The 23,208-nt window shown below is 41.5% G+C and overlaps 1 protein-coding gene across 2 annotated transcripts; it reads left to right on the top strand.

Moving 5' to 3' along the window:
* The first annotated feature begins 4,493 nt into the window (after nucleotides 1–4,493).
* LOC102921949 (vomeronasal type-2 receptor 26-like) lies at nucleotides 4,494–22,914 on the top strand. 2 transcript variants are annotated; one of them, XM_042278107.2, is made up of 6 exons: nucleotides 4,494–4,702; nucleotides 8,476–8,767; nucleotides 10,831–11,628; nucleotides 15,775–15,984; nucleotides 16,795–16,918; nucleotides 19,474–22,914. In XM_042278107.2, the coding sequence occupies exons 1-6, from the start codon at nucleotides 4,494–4,496 to the stop codon at nucleotides 20,448–20,450; spliced, it is 2,610 nt and encodes an 869-aa protein (XP_042134041.1). In that variant the 3' UTR covers nucleotides 20,451–22,914. The 2 variants fall into 2 exon arrangements, with proteins under 2 accessions (XP_042134041.1, XP_076427211.1); XM_076571096.1 differs by having other exon boundaries at nucleotides 15,775–16,014.
* The last annotated feature ends 294 nt before the right edge of the window (nucleotides 22,915–23,208 follow it).

Here is a 23,208-nt window from a genome sequence, read left to right as displayed (position 1 = left end):
AATACTTGAAGTTCTAGGTAGAGCAATAAGACAACAAAAGGAGGGCAAGGGGATACAAGTTGAAAAGGAAGAAGTCAAACTTTCCCTATTTGTAGGTCATATGATAGTATACATAAGTGTCCCAAAAATTCTACCAGGGCACTCCTACAGCTGACAAACACCTTCAGCAGTGTCGTAGGATACCAGATGAATTAAAAAAAAGCAGTAGCCCTCCTATATACAAATGATAAATGGGCTGAGAAAGAAATTAGAGAAACATCACCCTTTACAATATCCACAAGTAATATCAAATACCTTGGAATAACTCTAACTAAGCAAGTAAAAGGCCTCTATGACAAGACTTTAAGTCTTTGAAGATGGAAATTGAAGAAGATATCAGAAAATGGAAAGTTCTCTGCTGTGGGATGGTCTGTATGCCAAGTTACTCTGATTGGTCAATAAATAAAACACTGATTTGTCAGTGGCTAGGCAAGAAGTTTAGGCGGGACTAACATAGAGGAGAAAAGAAAGAACAGGAAGGCAGAAGGAGACAGTGCCAGCTGCCACCATGACAAGCAGCATGTGAAGACGCTGGTAAGCCACGAGCCACATGGCAAGGTATAGATTTATGGAAATGGATTAATTTAAGCTATAAGAACAGTTAGCAAGAAGCCTGCCACAGCCATACAGTTTGTAAGCAATATAAGTCTCTGTGTTTACTTGGTTGGGTCTGAGTGTCTGTGCGACTGGCAGGTGACAGAGATTTGTCCCGACTGTGGGCAAGGCAGGAAAACTCTAGCTCCAGTTTTCCAATTCTCATGGAAAGGCACAATCAACATAAGAAAAATGACAATCTTACAAAAAGCAACCCACAGATTCAGTGCAATCCCCATCAAAATCCCAGCACAATTCTTCACAGACCCGGAAAGAACAATACTCAACTTCATATGAAAAAACAAAAACCCCAGTATAGTCAAAATAATCCTATACAATAAAGCCACCTCTGGAGGTATCACCATCCCTGACCTCAAGCTCTACTATAGAGCCATAGTAATAAAAACAGCTTGGTATTGGCATAAAAATTGACATGTGGACCAATGGAATCTAATTGAATACCCTGATATTAATCTGCATACCAATGAACACCTGATTTTCAACAAAGAAGCCAAAACTGTATAATAGAAAAAGAAAGCATCTTCAACAAATGGTGCTGGCATAACTGGATGTCAACATGTAGAAGATTGCAAATAGATCTGCATATATCAGCATGCACAAAACTTAAGTCCAAGTGGATCAAAGACCTCAATATAAATTCAGTTACACTGAACCCAACAGAAGAGAAAGTGGGATGTAGCCTTGAAGGCATTGGCACAGGAGGCCACTTTCTAAATATAACACCAGTAGCTCAGATACTGAGAACAACAATTAATAAATGGGACTTTCTGAAACTGAGAAGCTTCTGTAAGGTAAAGGACAGGTCAATAAGATGAAATGACAGCCCACAGAAAAGGAAAAGATCTTCACCAATCCCACATCTGATAGAGGGTTGATCTCCAAAATATATAAAGAACTCAAGTAACTAGACATCAAAATAACAAACAATCCAATTAAAAAATGGGATACAGAACTGAACATCATTCTCAACAGAAGAATCTCAAATGTTTGAAAGCAATTTAAGGAATTGCTCAATGTACTTAGTCATCAGGGAAATGCAAATATAAACAACTCTGAGATACTATCTTATACTTGTCAGAATTGATAAGATCAAAACCCCTCAAGACAGCTTATGTTGGAGAGGATTTGGAGCAAGGGGAACACTCCTCCATTGTTGGTGGGAGTGCCAACTTGTACAGCCACTTTGGAAATCAGTATGGCAATTTCTCAGGCAATTGGGACTCAATCTACCTCAAGACCAGCTATACCACTCTTGGGCATACACCCAAGGAATGCTCCATCATACCACAAGGATACTTGCTCAAGTATGTTCATAGCAGCATTATTTGTAGTAGCCAGAACCTGGATATAACCTAGATGCCCCTCAGCCAAAGAATGGATAAAGAAAATGTGGCACATTTACATAATGGAGTATTACTCAGTGGCAAAAAACCAATGACATGAAATTTGCAGGCAAATGGATGGAAAAAGAAAATATCATCCTGAGTGAGGTAACCCAGACTCAAAAAGACAAACATGGTATGTAGTCACTCATAAGTGGATACTAGAAGTAAAGCAAAGGATAATCAGCCTAGAATCCATAGCTCCAGAGAAGGTAGGTGATAAGGAGGACCCTAAGAGGGATCATGGAATGCCCTGAGAATGGGAAATAGATGAGATCTCTTGAGTAAACTGGGGTTGAAGGGAGCAATGGAGTGTAGGAGGTGGTGGGTGTGAGCATGGGGGAATGGAATTGTTGATCTGGAACATGGGCAGAGTGTGAGAACAGTGAAGGAGATTTCTTGATAGAGGGAACCATCACTGGTATAGGAGAAACCTACTGCTAGGGAAATTCCCAGGAATCCACAGGGATGACACCAGCTTAGACTACTAGCAGTGGTGGAGGGGGTGCCTGAGCTGGCCTACCCAGGTGATTAGATTGGTGAATACTCTGTCATCATAGAGCCTTCATCCAGTAACTGATGGAAACAGATGCAGAGAGCCATGGCCAAGCACCAGGACAAGCTCTGAATTCCAGTCTAAGAAAGAGATGAGGGATTCTATGAGAAAGGTGCATCAATACCATGATGGGGAAACTTACAGATACAAGTGAACCAAACTAGTGGGAACTTGTGAACTTTTGACTGACAGATGTGCATGGTCTGTATGGGACCTGAACTGAGCTCTCTGGATGGGCAAGGCAGTTGTGTAGCTTGGCCTGTTTGAGGGGCCCCTGACAGTGGGAATAGGATCTATCCCTGGTGCATGAACTGGCTGTTTGGAGTCAATTGCCTATAGTGGGACAATTGCACAGCCTTGATCCAAGAGGAGAGTCTTGGACCAGCCTCAGTTGAATGTACCAGACTCCCCATGGAAGATCATACCTTTTCATATGAGGGGCTGTGGGGTGGACTGTTGGGGAACGCTAGGAGGGAGTGGGAGGAGAGATGAGGGAGGATCTGTTGTTGGTATGTGGAATGAATAAAAAAATTTTAATAAAAGAGGAAAAAATAAAATAAAGTTGCATAATGTAAATGTATAAACTGTACAGTATGTAAATTATGTCTCAATAAAGCTTGTATTAATGAAGAATTGTGTATCAGTTACAGAGTGTGAACTTCCATTATATCCTGATATCTAAGCAAAGATCAAACTATTGAAAGTGAAAGTTCAATAAGCATAGGCTGAAATATCAGTGAACTGGAGCATTGCTTGTTTTTATTGATCTGTTTTTAATTGTATACATTTATTGATTGATAGATTTGTGTGTACATGTTCCCATCAATGTTTTTGGAATGCAGTGCCAAAGCACTATGTGGAGGTTAGAGGATAAGTTTGAGAAGTCAGTTCTTGTCTCTCATCACCTACGACCTGTAGATTTAATGAGGGTCATCAGGCTGCCTTTACTTGCTAAGGTGCTGAGCCATCGATTTGGCTCCATTTTAGGCTTCAGTGTGGGAATTATGATTATGTGAGAAAATTATACTCATCTGTTGGAGTAACAAAGTTTAGAATTTGTCTTCTTACTTGAATGTATATTTTTTGTATGTGTAAAGTGTGTGTGTGTGTGTGTGTGTGTGTGTGTGTGTGTGTGTGTGTGTGTGTGCACCGTGGCTTGTGAGTGGAGTCAGAGGACAACTTTGTAGAGTTGGTCCTCTCCTACCTCCATGTGGGTTCTTTGGATCACACACAGGTGATCAGGTTTGTGTATCAAGTGATTTTTACCTGAAAACTATCGTGGTAGTTGGGATCTGTTTTCAAATGACAGAAGAATGGCTCAGTTGCTTGGGAGGATTTCTCACGACTCTACAAAGACATGGATATTTGTTGTTTTCTAGTGATTGGTTATTTGTATGTCCAAATTATTCATGATAAACCACTCTAAAAATTCCTTAAAGAATAGCAAAGATCACTCAGAACATAGAGTGTGAAAGAAATATTTTATTTTAGCTATTCAGGTATTTGCTTCTTGTACAAACCTGGGTGTTGTCTACAAAACAGTGCCCTGAGCACAGCTGATTCTAAACTTGCAAGTCCCCCAGGAGAGAGTCAGACCTGTTGTCACCCTTCCTGTAGTCTGCAGATGATGCCCAGAGCTATGGCCTTGGATGCAGAGAGGCCATGAAGCCTCAGGAGAAGGGGATAAAACTTTTAATGGATCTGGGATTTAGTGGCCACCCACCTTCACCACCTCCTTATCAATATTCTCACAAAAGCATGCAAGCCTTGAGTTTCCAGTGTGGTCTTAGCCTGAGGTCCTTGATCCCTTGATCAAGTCTCTTAGATAAAAGCCCCCTTCACTGCTAGCCACTGCCCCATGTGGGGCTGTCCTGTCACTGGCTGTCTGGCACCCAGCAGGCATGTGGCTGTGTACTCTCCTTCTTGTTCTCTTTGGCTGTCTCTCTGGGTCTGCCTTTTCTGCACCAAGAGCCGGGCTGTTGCCGAGTCAGAGGCCCCGCTTTGATCGTCCTGGAGATGTAATAGTGGGGGCCAGCTTCTCCATCTTTGACCTCTCTATTGGTACCCTGCCTGACTTCACTGCCCCACCATCTGGCCTTCTGGTTTCAAGGTAAGAGCTGGATGTAGGCTAGGAATCTCTGAAATCCTGAAGCAGCTTTACAAGCTTGTTTGTAGCCTTGGATAAGGGTTGATTCTCAGAATCCCAGCTAGATAGCCACCAGTTTTCTCTGTGTTTACATGCAGTATCTCTGGTGCTCTCCTTTTACATCACTTCTGTCTGTCTGTCTTTCTTGTTTATACCAGACTGAAATATAGGCCTCTCATCTACTATCTTTAATGTATGTGCTCTACCAGCCAGGGGGCATTTCTTGATTCTTTTGTATATCCTTGGTTCCTAAAGTGGTGTCTAGATAGGTGTGTTTGCTGAATGGGTTAGTGTGTAAATAATACATTTACATTATTTATCAGCCTCCCTGATTCCTCTGTACTATATTCCTTTTGCTTGTTATATCTTTTTAAGACTTGTAAGCCTTCAATTCAATAGGTAGTGGAAGATGACCTTAAATTTCTGATCCTCCTGCATCCACCTTCTGAGTGTTGAGATGATTGGACCATATCACCAACTCAGTTCCTTAGGTGCTGGGGATAAAACTTATGAACTTAGTCATCCACAGTCCCACTTTAGGATATTTTTGTCCCAGTTTTCTCAAGATAATGTTGCATGCAGTAATTTTTAAAACAAGCATTTGGGATATTATTTGGCTTTTAAATGTTTGTATTTAGCTGTATTACTATTTTGTTGCTGCAATGACTGAGCATAGGGCATATGGCTGCACTCCTAGCCCTCAGGAAACCGAGGCAGGAGCATTATTAGTTTTAGCCAAGATTGGGGTGCATAATGAGACCGGAGTGAAAAAGAGTTCAGAGTATTTTCTAGGTTGGTGGCAATGTTAATTCCAGCACTTGTTCGCCAGAGCCAGGCAGATCTCTGTGAGTTCGAGGCTAGCCTGGTCTACATAGGAGATTCAGGAGAGGCACCAAAATAAAACCCTGTCCCGAAAACCCCCCAAAAAAGACAAACCCCCTTCCAATAACAACAACCCCCCCTAAAACATAACAAAACAAACAAACTGAAACCAAAAAAATCCCAAAATAAAAAACAAAAAAATCCCAGTATTTTCTACAGTAACTACCATCATTTTGTAATCAGCTACAAATGCAAGAGATTTTCACTATTGATTTTTCACATTTATCATCATTTTTGTTACTTTTTTTTGAGGCAGTATCCTACTTTGTGTTCCAGTCTGGAACTCCTTGTGTTGTTTAAACTAGCCCTTCAAACACAGGATTACAAGCATGAGCCACCAACACAGAGATCACAATGACTTGTCCTTGAGTATATTTTCTTTTTTGAGAGAGGGTCTATTTGTGTAGGTGATGCTAGCCTAAAACTCACTATTTTGCTGCCTCCACAACCTGAGTGCTGGAATCACAAGTGTGCACCATCATACCTGGATCCCATGTTGCTTTTTAAGCCATCAGGTAATAATTTTATGTATGTATTGGGTATAAAGATATATTTTAATGAATGTATACAATATAGAATATTTAATCAATCCACCAGAAACACATCACTTTGCATACTTATTTTTTGGTGATGTGAACATTTAAAATCTAATGTGGGAGTGGAGACAGGAGAATCCAATATTGAAGGTCTTTGGGGATGAGGAAATTCCTGTGTTGGTGTCCTGTCTGCTGTGCAAGCCTGAAGACCTGAGTTTGAATTTCCAGCATCCATGTGAAAGCCTAGCATGTTGAGCATCTGTAACCCTGGTTAGGAACAGTGAGGCAGGCAGATTCCAAAGGTCACTGGCTGGCCAGCCTATCTGAATGGATGAAGTCCAGGTTCAGTGAATTAACCTGTCTCAAAAAAGGAAGTTAAGAGGGGCCCTTGAGATGCCTTGTGGGGTAAAGTGCTTGGCATGCAAGTCTTATGGATGACCTGAACCCTGCCTGAAACCCACATAAAGCTGGAAGAAGAGAATGGACTCACAAAGTTGTTTCCTGACCTCTATGTGTTGTAGCATGTTTTGGTCTGCAGACACATTATATACACTGAAAACAGAATAATGTTCTTTAAAAGGTGGAGAAGCAATTGAGAAAGATATCCTGACATTCCATCAGCCTTTACCCTTCACAGGGATACACCATGCACACAATACAATACCAACTCTGCCACACACACACACACACACACACACACACACACACACACACACACACACACACAGATGTGCAGAGCATGTTTGAAGATGATAAAGAAGTCAACTTCTCTTTTATCCATATGTGCATACTACACATATACATGTAAAAGGAGTTCAATATCATTCTAAGTTATATAGTGAATGTGAGGTTACACTGGGTGATATGAAGTCTTGGCCTCAAAACAATAACAAATCTACTCTTGATGTTAAGTTTAAAAATAAATTAAAATATAACAGCATCAGTTGGATGTGGTGGTGCTTGCTAATTGTCTTACTACTCAAGAGGCAGAGGCAGGTGGATTTCTATTCTTTGATGGTTACATGCATTTATATAGTTCATTTTGTTTATTCTCATTTCCCCAGACTCTCTTCTCTTCCTTCCAAACTTGAAATTCCCTTCTCCTTCTCAGAGGTCACTTTCCCACTTTCATGCTATTTTGTTTTGTGACCTACTGATTTTAACCAATTGTCAGTTTGGAACTGTCCACTGAAGCTTGGTGGATTCACCTGTTCCTTACATGACTGAAGGCAATGAATGCCTATTCCTCAAAATGCGTTAGTTGGCAGTAGCTCAGCAGGGGAGAGTAGGGCCACACAAGGAATTTTCCAATGCATGCTTGGCTGTTGACATGCTCACATGTCTGCAATGTCTGAGTCATGCCCTACAGACAGTATTTCATATCTCTTCTCTCTGTCTTCTGGCTCTTGGATTCAGTACTTCTGAAATAGATGTTAGTTGCTATTAATTGTAACCAACTATACAATGCAATAGGTTTTTACTTTGTTTTCATGACACAGAGATTCTGTATGCAGCTCTGGTTCCTGGGTCTGGCTATGTAATTCATGCTGGTCTCTAACTCAGGAAGATCCACCTGCCTCTGTCTCCTGAGTGCTGGGATTAAGTTGTGGCTGCATTCCTGCTGAGCTACTCTTGGCCTGGCTCTGGAGAGTCGTACCTAGCCCTAATCCACCCTTTGTTTAACCAACACCTTTTGTTTCTCTTATTGCCCTATGTGAATCTTGTCTGGGAGCCTCCCAAGGATCAAAGGCCTATGCAAAACTTGGTTCAGAAAACCCAGAACACTGTGGTCCCTGAGAAATCAAGGAATTTACAGTTGGCATTTTATATTTGGGAGCTCCTTTCAGGTTGCTTTGAAGGTACAGAAATTAACTGGCTAAACTGTAAATAGAAAGAATGTAAAAATGCCCTCAGTGAAGGGAAAGTGCTTCGGTCCTTTGAGGCTGAATCCTCCTGCAGCCACCAAAGGGTAAATTCATTTTTAAGATGCCTCGGATTCTTCTTTCCATGGATCCGAGTGAAACCACACACCCTTGTCATAACAAACAGTGATAATTGGCTCCCAACATGAAGTCACCACACTCAGATTGTTTATTACATCTTCACTATCCCTCCTGTCTTCTGAAACTGCCCCTCTGATTACTGTCTCCACATTCTCTCTGGCTCCCCTTTATGTATTCTGAACTGTGCGTCTCTGCACATCTGTGTACAAGTATTTGTGGAGATGTAGGTTTTTCATGTATCCTCTGAGTCACTGTCTTTATTCTTGTTCCAATTACCCCATCATGAGTGATGAATGTGGGCTTCTCTTTCCCTCAGCATTTCTAACTGGGGCTACCGGGTGGCCCAGAGTTTCGTCTTTGCCATTGAGGAGATTAATAGGAGTGCTTACTTGTTACCCAATGTGACACTGGGCTTCTCTATTAGAAACTCTGGGGACACAGTGCATGGAGCCCTCCATGAGACAATGAGCTTTCTCACGAGGCAGGAGGAGCCCATCCCCAACTACACATGCCAGCATGGCTCTCCTCAGGCTGCATTGGTTGGGGACACGAGGTCATCCCTGTCTGTCTCCATGGCCAGACTTCTGGGACTGTACAAGTTTCCCCAGGTGAGTTGCTCAAGCCTTCTTCCTTCCTGAATGTAGTGCAGTCCCTTAATGATGACAGTGAAAACGATGGTGATGGTCACAGTAGTGAGCAGCTCTACTGTGGAGCCAGTCTCCCTGCAAATATTCTCCATGCCCAACATGGTTCTCCTACATGTGTAGAGTTTAGAGAGAATTATCATCCCTCTTAATGATGAAGTAAGTGGATAATTTCCTTTTTTATTTAAAAATATATTTTTACAATTTTTATTAATGTGTAAATGTATTTTGCATTCATATATATATAATAAATATGTGAAGTATATATGTATATATAAGCACACACATATATTTCACATCTATCACATATCAATATATCATATATGTATCATACATATCACACACATACACACATATATATCTATGCATATATGTATCTATACAAATATATATTACACGTGTGCCTGGTTGCTCTTGAACATTCAGAACAAGGCATTGGAATCCCTAGAACTGAAATTTCAGATGTTTTTTATCTGTCACAAGGGAGATGGATTTTGAACTCAGATCTTCTGAAAGAGCACCAAGTACTTTTATCCACTGTACCATCCTTTCAACCCTTATTTATAATAATGTGTTTGTGTGTGTGTGTGTGTGTGTGTGTGTGTGTGTGTGTGTGTGTGTGTGTGTGTGTTTGTGTGTGCACTTAGCACCAGTGCAATGGTGTCCTTGTGGAGGTCAGAAGACTTTTTTTTTTAAAGATTTATTTATTTACTATGTAAACAGTATTCTGTCTGCATGTGTCCCTGCAGGCCAGAAGAGGGCACGAGACCTCATTACAAGTGGTTGTGAGCCACCATGTGGTTGCTGGGAATTGAACTCAGGACCTCTGGAAGAGCAGTCGGTGCTCTTACCCACTGAGCCACCTCTCCAGCCCTAGAAGACATTTTTAAGGTGTCAGTTCTTTTCTTCTACTATGTTTACTAGGGGATTAAGCTCAGATTTTCAGGCTTGCTGGCAAACACCTTTACCTGAGGAGATATCTTTCCAGCTCACAGAGAAATAAATGCACACACACACACACACACACACACACACACACACGGATTTATCAGTAAGCTCTTCTAGCTGTAGGTATTTGGAATTTGAGTCTAGGCAATAGGGTTCATGCCACTTGCTCCGATCTACCCCCTGGATGTTCCCGGTATCCCAGCCATCAGTGTCATTCCCACAAGGTTGGCCATATATGACAATCATCTCTTCAGTTTATAGGTTTAAGAGGTGACTTAAGGATAATTTCTCCATTTAAGGTGAACAATTCAGTGACATTTATCTTAGGATGAGTACCACAGTTGATTTGAGAACATTTTACATCCTCCTACAGAAAGACATTCCCCTCAAGCCCAAAGGTACAACACCACATCATTCCTACCACGAGACAACCTCCAACAATTTGGTGTGATCCTTACATATACACCATCACACACACACACACACACACACACACACACACACACACACACACACACCGAATGAATTTAAAATATAACAACCTAATAGCTGTGCGCAAACCAGAGAGTCAGGCCAATCCTAACTGAGGTACAGGGATGAAATACTAGAGGGCAGATGAAGGACAGATGCTGAGAGCAGAGGAGGTAAAGCTATGGATCTGAGCTTCATTCCAGAAGTCACAGGGCTGTGTCAGGGATGATCAGACAGTGAGGGGCACAATGCTGCTTGTAGAACCAGCACAATTCTCAAATCAGGATGCACAAGTCCTTCCCTGAAAATTATTTATGTTTTAAAATTTAATATACATATATGATTATGTGTATATGTTGGAGTCTTTGCCATGGTCAGGATGAAGCCAGAAGAGTGTATCAGATTTCCTGGAGCTGGAGTTATGGGCAGATGTGAACAACATGAGGTGTGTGTTGGGAATTGAACATGGGTCCTTTGTAATAATAACAAGGACTCTAAACTGCTGAACCATGTCTCCATCCCCTTGCCTCCCACATTTAAACCAGATCATCAGCCTATGCCTAAGTCCAGATCTCATCCACTCTTCTATCCTGGCTTTTCCTTGACAGGTCAGTTATGGGTCCTCATTACCCATCCTCAGTGACAAGATCCAGTTCCCATCTTTCATGCGGACACTCACTAGTGACCTCACATCCTCTCTTGCAGTGACCCAGCTGATAATTCACTTTCAGTGGTCCTGGGTGATCATTCTGGCCCATGATGATGATTTTGGGCAGCAGGCCAGCTCTCTGGCCATTCAGGAGCTGAGCACAGCTGGTGTGTGCATTGAGTACACCCTCCATGTTCCTTCTCATGAGTCCTTGGGGAAGATTGAAGAGATTGTCCAGAAGATGCAAAAATCCACAGCCAGGGTTGTTCTGGTTTTCCTAAGCAATGCAAATTTCCAGCTTATCCTGTATGGCTTACTGGATGTCCCTGTCTCAGGCCAGGTCTGGGTCAGCAAGGACACTCTGCACATGGCACTCGCCCTGACCATTCCAGGCATTTCCCAGGTATTGCACAGCACATTTGGCCTTCTGTATCACAGCAGCAGGGCAACTGGCTTCCCTGAGTTCCTTGCTTACCTGAGGCCCAGCCAGACCCCAGAAGACATGTTTATAAAGAAGTTTTGGGAGTTCACCTTTGATTGTACATGGCCCCACCAGAGCAGCACAGTGACAGAGGGTGTCCAGTTGTGCTCAGGGAATGAGAGTCTGAAAAACCAGCAGTATGCTCTCCCAGAAGTGAGTAAAATTGATGCTGCTTACACAGCTGTCTACAGCATTGCTCATGCCCTGCAAGACATGATAACCCATGGGCACCAGCATGGGAAAGTTACAGACTCTCAGGACTTCCAGCCCTGGCAGGTGAGAGAGGCATGTGTGGAGTGTGTGATTCAGGGATGGTTGGGGAAGAGGACATTGATTCTGACTAAGCTACAGAAAAGCTGACTGTATGCTTAAGCAAGGATTCCTCATACTTTTATCTAAGAGGAATCTTAGAAGAAACATGGACAAGGATTCCCTGTTATGTGTGTGATCTTAGATGAGTCCAGTCCTTGTAGCATCGCTTGTTTTGGCAAATACACAATTCCTAATAAAATTAAAATTTCATATAACAATAAATAGATTTATTTTAGTGTCTTAAAACTGAGCTTTCATAAACAGTTGTTGATTTTCAGTATAGGCATGATACAAACCAGAATTTCAAAGAGATACTAAATGCTATTTATTCATTTGTCCTTTTTTGAGTGTGTGGTACATGTCTATGGGCTCATGTGCATTGGCATGCAGGCCCATGTGGTGGGGGTGTACTCATGTGTACATCATCCTTCTATCACTCCTCTACCTTATTCTTTAGGGCAGGGTCTGTTGTTCAGACCCAGAACTTGTTGTTGTGACTGGTCTTGCTAGCCAGCTTTCTCTGGGCTCCTCCTGTCTGCACCTTCTGAGGACGTAATTACAGATGTGCTGCCACACCCACCTAAAATTTAGATAGGTTCTGGGGACTTGAGGTGTAATCCTCAAATTCTTTTTAAATTTCCTCACAGACTTTAATTATTGATTACAAAGTATTTTCAGGGTACATTCATTTTCTAAAGTCTTCCATGATTACAAAAGCATATCAAAGTAAAGAAACAAAAGGAGCGAACAGCAAATATCATGAGAACTAAAATCTAACATTAGGATAAAATCAATTCTTTTAACTCAATATCTTTTCCCTTAGAATTGGTATCATAAAGCCTTATGGCTACAGAAAAATTAGACAGTGTGTCTCTATTTAAGTTTGACTAAATTAAAATAAGTGAAGTTATTTCCTACTACCTGTTATGTCAAGCTTCTCCTGTATTATTCTATTAATCTACTATAATAAATATCTGATGTTTCTATGGAGATTTCATTCCTCAGCCCCTTGTTTAAATTCTTTCTTTTATATCTGTTATAAGACCACCATCCTTTCCCTTGACCCTTGAAATACTGTGCTTTTCTCTGTGTAATCCACAAATATTTTAATCCCTGAGCCAACTCAAAGTTCTCACTTATTATTCTGTTTTTATTTATTTATTTATTTATTTATTTATTTATTTATTTTTTTCCCATCACAGGCAATTTATTTTGTTCTATTCATTCACAGTTAATACACAAAATACTTGGAAACATTTCCATATAATGTTTGACACAGAAATCATCAAATAGAAGTATACAATGTTGACAGGAGGCAGTACATTTATAATTTATAACCCCAAATGTATTTATAAATTAGAAATGGAAAGATCTACAAATGAAATTATGAAGGTTCACCAAAGTCATTTAATCTGTTAGTTTCTCATTCTTTTTTTGTCTTAATAATATTCTATTGTATGAATAAGCCACATTTTATTTCTCTCCAGTATTTGATAGCTATTTGAGTTGTTTTAACTTTTTTACTATTAGCAACACACTGCTGTAAACCTTCATGTACATGTTTCATAGGTGCACATTTTCAGTAGTTTGAGGTTATATTCCTAAGGGTAGAATTGTTGAGTAACAGAGTAACAATGTTTTGCATTTTGACCAACCACCAAACTGTTTTGCCAAAGTGGCACACCATTTTACAATCTCACCAAATCCTTGTTTTTAAGGCTCTGATTTTTGTACAAAAGCATTCAATCATTCTGTCAGACCAAACCAGGAAAAGTAAGCTATAGTTCAGAGCTGTTCTATTCCATTTACTATGCAAAGCCAATCTTGGTGTTTGCAACTCTCAGCCCTTTTGAGTATTCTTGCAGTGTTCACCTTTTCCTCCACCACTTTTTTTTTCTGGTTTATTTCTATCTATTACAAATGTATAAGAAATCCTCCATCAACGCTGCTGATAGCAGCAGAACCTTGAGAAATATACCTTTGGTTTGCCTCAGAAAAGGAACACATATTGTACTGTAAAGTTTATAAAATTGGTGCAAAACATTGTAATAATGTTACAATACCAGTTTTAAGAGTTCAGTGACTAATGGGGAGCCGATGGGATACATGCAGAACTGTGAAAGCGATATCACTTAGCCAGCTGTACTGTAGACTGTAAATCTACATTCAGATCATTTCTGAACTAAGACTATCATCTCAGTTTATCTGTTGAGGTCAACCAGGAAACCCTAGAATATACCTTGATTTTTGCAAAAAAACAAAATAGGGGGAGGGGTTTCTTCAGCATTTCAGTCCACGAGTAACAGTATCCTAACAGGCAAAGTGTTCTCTCACTGTCAACATAGAATGAACTGCTGCTGGAGGTCAACTTGGGCTTTAATTTGCATTAGCACTTACATGCATAGTAGTCCAAGTTGTTGACCTCATGACTTTAAAAAGTAACTCTAAAAAAGTAAAATGGCCCTTCTTGGAAGACTAAAGAAAGACATCCAGCCACAGTTGTAAAAAGTCTCATCAAAACAATACACCCTTTTATGAATTACGCCTCAATTAAAACAAAAAAAAAGTAGCCCCAAATAAGAAGCAGCTCTGAAAAAGAAAATATAACTTAAGATATCTGAAAAAAAACAAACAAGGTGAATACAGGTTCAAAAGTAATTAAGATATATTTTCTTAAGGCTATCTAGAATTAGGCTTTAATTATTCTGTTTTAAAATATTAGCGATTAAGTTCATATACATATATTGTATATGTATTCTTGGCACCAGCCTATCTCTCCCTCTCTCTCTCTCTCTATTATCTATCTATCTATCTATCTATCTATCTATCTATCTATCTATCTATCTATCTATCTATTATCTATCTATCTATCTATCTATCTATCTATCTATCTATCTATCTATCAGTCTTCTCAAATACATTCAGGGTAGCATAGGCCCAGATATGTAAGGAGGCCCTTGGAAGAAATGTTGCTCACTGGTGAGGTAACTAAAGAGAGTGGTGACCGCAGAGAAGGTATATTTTCATCACCTTCACTGAGATGACCTGAGTCTCTATTGTGTGCCTGGTTAATGTACTTGTGGTTATCAACCAGATGCACAGTGATAGTTGTAGAATTTTTGGCTGAGAGTAACAGATTACAAATTACATGGGGCCTGGCTTGGTGGCCTATGCCTGTTAGGCTAGCACACAGGAGGTTGAGATCATAGAATCCTGAATTCAAGGCCAACCAGGACTACACAGCACAAAACAGATATGAATGTGGTGGTAACTGTGTGCATACTCTATGAAGAAGATTTAAAGTAGACGGAGTGAGGAATGAGTGAAGAGAAGTGAAATGCTGGAAAAGTTCCTTTTATGAAGAAATATCTGAGTTCTAGACAAGCTGATGTGATTACATTGCAGGTGGCAGGGACATCATGTGTCAAGACCCTAGAATGGAGGCAAATAGAAGAGCACCAAGGGTGGGACTGATGAATAATGGGAGACTGTTTGGAGTGAATGGGTGGTCTAGGTGGGATGGGGAAGTCTGTGGAAGTCCTGCTAGGATTTGGAGTCTACTGACTGTGATGGGAAGACTGAGGACAGTAGTGCACAGCCAAATGAGACCCTGGAGCAGGAACCACATTGTCATGTATTTGGGTTTAATTTAAAGGCTGTTGAGGTGGCTTAGTGGTTAAAGGCACTTGTCCCCAAGTATAAGTTAAATTCCTGTGTCCCACATGGCAGCAGAAGAGAACATTCTTGAGAGTTGTTCTCTGGATTACTCAATATGAATGAGCTGTACACACACACACACACACACAGACACACACACACACACACACAGAGACACACACACACACAAACACACACACAGACACACTGCTAGGATTAATATTGTCTTGATTAAGTATTATGAAATTTTAATTAATTTTAATTAATCTTATTTTAATTAATCTTATTTGTTATTCTGAAACTATCACAGGTCTTTTATCTCCCTTTTAACTAAGGGTGCTGTCCTAGGTTGAAATGACTCTGTATCATTGCAGAGGTGAATGGAATGTTGCATTTTAGACAAGACTCTGAACTGGTCCTTGCCAGTGTACAATGTCTCCCTTCCTTCTTCAGCTGCTTCTTGCCCTCAGGAAGGTGCACTTCAAGACTCCTGATGGAATCAAGATTATGTTTGATGCCAATGGAGATTTGGTGACAAAATTTGACATTTTCCAAGGGCAGAAGACCCCTGAGGGTGCATTTCACTTGGTTCATGTGGGCATGATAGATCCTCAGATCTCTTTGGGGAGCAAAATGATGGTCCATTTGAAGGAGGATCTTCAAGTGAGTTGCCTGACTGCAGTGATAAGTCTTGTCCTAATGTGTTAAAGTGAAGGGGCAATTCTAAATCCAGGGCTCCTCATCATTACTTGTGTATTTAGTTGATGCAGCTCTGGATGGGTCAGTCAGTTATAACTGACTATGCTGTTTGCCTCACAACAGATCTTTCTCTGAATGATATTGATTCACCAGCAAAAATGACCTGACAATACTGTAGCACTTCTTAATGTCTGCCAATACTTACTGTTATTTTTCAAGTTTTGTTTACATGTATGGAGCTTTCCAAGCATGTATATTTGTGTAGTATGTGCATGCCTGGTGCTTGTGGAGGCTGTAGAGGGCACTAGATCCTCTAGAACTGGAGTTATAGTGTGAGCTGCTATCTGGGTGCTGGAGTTATAGTGTGAGCTGCTATCTGGGTGCTGGAGTTATAGTGTGAGCTGCTATCTGGGTGCTGGGAATTGAACCCTGTTTCTCTGGAAGAGCAGCCTGTACTCTGAACCACCGAGCCCTCTGTCCTGCCCAAATACCTTTAGTTGTTGATATAGGAGCCCCAGAAAGTCTGGAAAGACAACACATCAAGCTGTTTAGCTATGTTTTTGAATCCCTTAGCTAAGTAAGGCAGATGTAGCCCTTCCTTGTTTACACTCAAAGGTACATCTCCCATCTGACATCTGCTGGGATAGATATGTTTTCTGAAAGGCATTTCATCTAGTGTTCTGTGAGGCAACTGTTCTGTTTTGGTTCTCAGGGTGAGGTCAAGCATCTATATCCATGGAGAGTCTCTGGTGACCCTCTGCTCACTGTTACTAGGTTCCCACATCTGTCTGCAGTGAAAGCTGCCTTCCAGGGTTCAGCCAAGTGCCTAGGCTGGGAACCCCACACTGCTGTTTTGATTGCCGTCCCTGCCCTGAGGGACAGTTTGCAGACCAAAGAGGTAAGGGCATGTGGAACTGGGATCTGGGGAGGGGCGTCAAGAGGGCACTGTGAGCCTCTTGGATCTGTCCATTGTCTTTGTTACTGTTCTACTGCTGTGAAGAGACACCATGACCAAGGCAGCTTCTAAAAGAAAAGCATTTAACTAGGGGCCTACTTAGAGTTTCAGTCTGTCACTATCATGGCAGGAAGTATGGCCTCAGGCAGGCAGGCATGGTGGCCCAGCACCAGCTGATAGCTTACCTTATGATCCAAAGGCAGCAGGAAGGCAGGGAGGTAGACATGGGTCCTGGTTGTGGGAATTTGAACTTTCAAAATTTCACATCCAACAATGCCACACCTCCCAATCCACCCCCAACAATCACCAACTCCTAACCAAACATTCAAATACACAAGACTATGGGGGCCAGCCTCAGTCAATCCACCACACCCCTCCACTGACGTTGCAAGCCTTTGCTTTCCTGTGGAACACCAGCCAGAACTATAGTCTTACAGTTGTTCTTAGGTAAATGCTTTATTGAGATAGAGAAGTACACAGACAAAATTAGGCAGCACAGTGAATTCTCCTCTAGCAAACACTACACATCCTTTGGATCCAGTCAAGAAACAGGCATAAGCTACTTACTCCACAAGCTTCAAGTGGTCCTGTAATCACAACCCTGGCTTTTGCGCATGTTGATGGATTTCAGTTACTGTTTAAACCTCCTGGAAGTGGAATTGCATGGTGGTTGTCCTTTTGTTACTTATTTGTTCTTCTGTATTTGTGGGATTCATCCTAGAGACTGAATGGCAACTGACCACCATATTCACAGTGGCTGTTTGAGCTATAGAACTTATGCCTGTATAATTATGAAGGCTGAAAATGCAAAGTCAAGTTTTCATCAGGGTTGATATTGTCTGAGTCCTATTCTTGCCCTGGTGGAGTCATCCTCTTTCTGTGTGCTCTCATTTTGAGGTAATTTATTTCTCTATCTATCTATCTATCTATCTATCTATCTATCTATCTATCTATCTATCTATCTATCATCTATCTGTCTGTCTGCCTGTCTATCTGTCTGTCTGTCTACCTACCTACCTACGTATGTATGTATGTATGTATCTGTCTATCTATCTATCTATCTATCTATCTATCTATCTATCTATCTATCTATCTATCTATCTATCTATCTTTGTTTGTTGTTTGGCTTTGAAACAATGCCTCATTACGCAGCCCTGGCTTGCTTACAACTCACTCTATTGACCAATATGACCCTGAACTGATACAAATCGACCTGCCTCTGCCTCTCAAGTGCTGAGATTAAAGTCATGTGTAGCCACACCCAGCTAAAACTCCCCCTTTTTATTAGGTTAGCAGTCATGTTGGTATTAGTATCTATCCTAGTGACCTCATTTAACCTTTATTACATCATCTCCATTTTACTTATGGCAAAATCCAGTTCTTTTAGAGATGCTGAGGGGTAGGACTTCATATAAATTTTGGTTTCACAGCTCAGTCTAAAACATTTGTGAATATAATCAGTTACTGATACTATTGGGAAGAAATGACCCATTAAAACCTCACATAGGAGACCAGGTGTGGTGGCACATTCCTGTATTCCCAGTACTTAGGAGACAGAGACAGAAGGGAGGATCTTTAGGATTGTGGCGGTCAGAGTAGTCAACTCAGTGATGTCCAGGTTCAATGAGAGATCCTGTCTCAAAAACTAAAGTGAAGAGGAAGGTGAGAGGGTGGCTCAGTGGTTAGGAGTGTTGGATCACACCATCTGTAACTCTAGTTTCAGGGCAAATGATGAAATCTTCTGCAGTCTATCAAAATGTACAGAACACAACTTCAACAGGTAAAGTAAAACGAGTAACTTTAAAAGAAAATAGTACATTTTTGAGGCTGGTGAATTGGCTCATCAGTTAACGCACTCCTTGACTAGCCTGGGAGCTTGAATTCAGTTCCTGAAACCCACATGGAAGAAGGTGAGCTCTAAATTCCTGACAGTTGTACTGACCTCCACTTGCACACCTTGACATACTTGAGCCCATGCAAACATACACATACCAAAATATACAAATAAGCTTGATTAGAAAAATAAGGCGAGGGAAATGACTGAGAAACAATATCTGATCATCTCTGGTTTCCACATGCATGTTCATCCACTCAAATACTTGTGTTCACACACAAACATGCTTATACACAAACTCACATAAATGAGGTATAGTGGTGTAGGCCTATAATCACAGCACTTGAGAGGTTATGGAAGAAGACTTAGGAGTTCAAGGTCATCCTCTGCTACTCAACAAGTTCAAGGCCAGCCTGAGTTTCATGAGACACTGTTTGAAGACAGAAACAAGACTCTTCTCTTAAAATAGACATAGACTGTGCAATTTCCCCCTCTGTGCCTCTACCTCTAATATGAGCCATCCAGCCCTGGTCACCAGGAATAAATCATAAATACATGACATGATAAAAAGGATGTAAGAGCAGTTAGTGCTTGGGACACCGTCCTTCAGAGCTGGTGTAGTTCATTTAGTGTTGCAGAAATGGTGTCTGTGTGTCTCCCATAGACATGAAGAGCTGCCTTCTGTGCCCCAAGGAGCAGTACTCAAGCCACATGAGAGACCGTTGCCTGCCCAGGACAGAGATCTTCCTGGCCTTTGAGGAACCTCTGGGATTCATGCTGGCTTTGGTGGCACTCTTCCTGGCTGGTCTGGCTGTCCTGGTTCTGGGAGTATTCCTGAAGCACAGAGACAGCCCTGTGGTCAGGGCAAACAACAGAAGTCTCAGCTACTTACTCCTGCTCTCTCTTTGCCTCTGTGCCCTGTGTGCCTTGCTGTTCCTTGGGCGACCCAGTGTCTCGACATGCCTCCTCCGTCAGACCACCTTTGCTGTGGCTTTCACGGTGGCTGTGTCCTCTGTTCTGGCCAAGACTCTCACAGTGGTCCTGGCCTTCAGGGTCACCAGGCCAGGGGACAGGATCCGGGTATGCCTGAGCCCTGGGGCTTCCACCTCAGTGGTCCTTATTGCTTCCTTCATGCAGGTTGTTCTTTGTGGAGTCTGGCTGGCCACCTCCCCACCATTCCCAGACAGGGATATGATCTCGGAACCCCAGCACATTGTCATCCAGTGCCAGGAGGGTTCTGGCACCATCTTCTTCTGTGTGCTGGGCTACTTGGGTTTCCTGGCAGTGGGTACCTTCTCTGTGGCCTTTCTGGCCAGGGGCCTGCCAGATGTCTTCAATGAGACTAAGTTCCTGACCTTCAGCATGCTGCTCTTCTGCAGTGTCTGGACAGCCTTCATGCCCCTGTACCACAGTGCCCGGGGCAAGTCCACTGTGACTGTAGAGATCTTCTCCATCCTGGCCTCCACTGCTGGCCTTCTGGGTGGCATCTTCATCCCCAAGTGCTACATCATCTTGCTGAAGCCAGGGAGGAACACTGCTGCCTGGCTAAGGCGAGGCCACCAGTCACAGCAGGAGAGGCAGAGTGAGATGCTCCAGAGAAGGTGTGTCCCCAAATCCACACCACAAAGTTTCATGATCTAGTCCTTGGGGAAGTTGCCAAGACCAACAATCTGATTTTGTCTCACTGTTTTTGTGTGGATCAAAAGGAATTTAAAAGACAGATCATGATTAAAATGAGATACTTTTAACAAAACACTCATGACTATCAGTTGATATTGGCCACATAGATTGTCATTTACTATTTCCTCTCTATGTATTGCTAAAATTGATCACAATTGAGATAGTTAGAAATGGGAGCTGGTAATATGGCTCAATGGTTAGAAGCACTTACCATTAAGCTTGGCAACCTGGGTTTGATACAAAGGATCCAGATGTTGAGAGAAGAGAGGTGACATCACTAACTTGTTGTGTTACCTCTGCTTTCTAATGGAAGCACCCCCTATTTGAATACACAGAGAAATGTAAATGTAAAAGTGCAAAAAGGATGATGAGGTGATGATGTCGTGATGCTGAGGGTGTGAGGAATTGACAGGATAATCATTAATCTCTCTTTTTTTGTTTTGAGATCATTAATAGTGGGGATTGAACCTTTCATTGATAATTCCTTCACAGACTTACCATGTGATTTAGCAATCTTACTTACAGATATATACTCAAGAAAAATAAAAATATGTCTGTAAGGACTGTAAATGAAGCTTCAGAGAAGCATTATTTAGGCACTAAGAGTTGAAACACTCAAAATGTTTTTCAGTTTATGAATGTTTGGTATGACTTACTCATCACTGGTACATTATTTGGTAGTAAGAAGCAAATATAAAAGAAATAGAATACTGTTTAATATGTGGTTAAATACTGAGAATTTTGCACTGAGTTAAGGAAGCTAAATAAAGAACATTATATATTTTAATATTCCAATCTACTAAGAAGTAAACCCAGAAAGACATTTATTAGAATAATAATTTTTTGAGGTTTGTGGAGGGAGGTTTGGAGGTGAGCAGTGTAGACTAAAGTGTGCAGTGTTTCCTTCTGGGGTGATGAAGGTCTGAAGTTTGTTTGGTGGGGCTGTAGAGGTGGCTTAATGGTTCAGAGCACTCACTTCTCCTCCAGAGGCCTCAGTTTGGTTGCTAGAACCCATGTTAGGCAGCTCACAGCTACCTGTAATTCCAGCTTCAGTGGATCTAGCACCCTGGTCTCTGTGTGGACCTGCACTCATGGGCTCATATTGGAGGTGCCTAATCTTGCTCTGGCTTGTTGTGTCAGGGCTCACTGATGTTCATGGGAGGACTGCACTTTTTTGGGGAGAGGAGAGAGGGAGTTGATGGGAGGGGAGATGTTGGGGGTGGCTAGACTGGGGGGAGTTGAAGGAGTGAGATTGGCTATGATGGGTCTGGAAAGAAATTAATTGGTTAGTAAAAATAAAATTATCTGACCCATCCTCCTAGACTGCAACTGTTCCCTGGGACAGAGACTGCCAGCACCCAATTGGACTAAGAGATGAGTCTTTGTCTAGGTGGGAACCAGGGGCATAACCCTGCGCCCCTACACCACCACCCATTGCAGTCCCAGTTTCAGGCCAGCTGGGCAGGCAGACCTCCTGCAGACAGGTCAGACTACCCACCCCCAACAGACCTTGTAACCCACAAGCCCCACCCTCCCAACCCACCCAATGCCAAGATTACAACTACTTCCTTAGACAGAGCCCACAAGGGCCAATTGGACTAAATGCTTCTCCCTGAGACAAACAGTCCATCAGCACCAACTAGACCAAGAGCTCCTAATGGACTAAAAGTATAGATCAGACCAAGATAGCCTCCCTCAGACACAGACACCACTTGCACTAAGTGGAGAAAGAGATGGGTAGACACCAGTGCAAAAATACAGTCAACAACAAAAAACCCACCATGGCTCCATCAGAACCTACATCAGCAAGACCTGAACATCCCAACACAGAAGAAATTGACCTTAAAAATGACCTTAAGAAGATGATAGAGATCTTTAAAGAGGAAATGAAAAATTCCCTTAAAGAATTAGAAGAAAAGTCAAATAAAAAATGGGAAGCAATCAGAAAATCCCTTGAAAACCAAGAGAAAGCAATTAAACAAATGAGAGAAACAGCTCAAGATTTGAAATCTGACATTGAGACAATAGAGAAGACACAAACTGAGGTAATGCTAGAAGTGGAAAATCTGAGTAAAAGACCAGGAACTACATATGCAAGCATAACCAACAGAATGCAAGAGATGGAAGAGCCAATTTCTGGTGTTGAAGAAACAGTAGAAGAAATAGATTCATGAGTCAAAGAAAACAATAAAGCCAACAAAGTCATGACCCAAAATGTCCAGGAAATTTGGGACACCATGAAAAGGCCAAACCTAAGTATAATAGGGAGAGAAGAAAGAGAAGAATACCAACTCAAAAGCACAGAAAATATATTCAACAAAATCATAGAAGAAAACTTTCCCAACCTAAAGAAGGAAATGCCTATAAAGATACATGAAGCTTACAGAACACCAAACAGACTGGATTAAAAAACAAACAAACAAACAAACAAACAAACAAACAAACAACTCCCCTCACCACATAATAATCAAACCACTAAACATACAGAATAAAGAAAAAAAAATTAAGAGCTGCAAAGGAAAAAGGCCAAGTAACATATAAAGGCAGACCCATAAGAATAACACCTGATTTCTCAATGGAGACTCTGAAAGGCAGAAGGTCCTGGACAGATGTTATGCAAACATTAAGAGACCATAGATGCCAACCCAGACTATTATACCGAGCAAAACTCTCAATCAACAGAGATGGAGTAAACAAAAATATCCCATGATAAAACCAG

The sequence above is a fragment of the Peromyscus maniculatus genome, chromosome 1 (assembly GCF_049852395.1).
Source record: "Peromyscus maniculatus bairdii isolate BWxNUB_F1_BW_parent chromosome 1, HU_Pman_BW_mat_3.1, whole genome shotgun sequence".
Lineage (NCBI taxonomy): Eukaryota > Metazoa > Chordata > Mammalia > Rodentia > Cricetidae > Peromyscus > Peromyscus maniculatus.
This window is presented reverse-complemented; position numbering and strand designations above follow the sequence as displayed.

Bases quoted from the DNA above. Each gene is read 5' to 3' on its own strand.
- LOC102921949 (XM_076571096.1), top strand. From the start codon at position 4,494: ATGTGGCTGTGTACTCTCCTTCTTGTTCTCTTTGGCTGTCTCTCTGGG. The intron at 4,703-8,475 runs GTAAGAGCTGGA...TCTTTCCCTCAG, and splicing joins TCTGGCCTTCTGGTTTCAAG to CATTTCTAACTGGGGCTACC. The intron at 8,768-10,830 runs GTGAGTTGCTCA...TTTCCTTGACAG, and splicing joins GACTGTACAAGTTTCCCCAG to GTCAGTTATGGGTCCTCATT.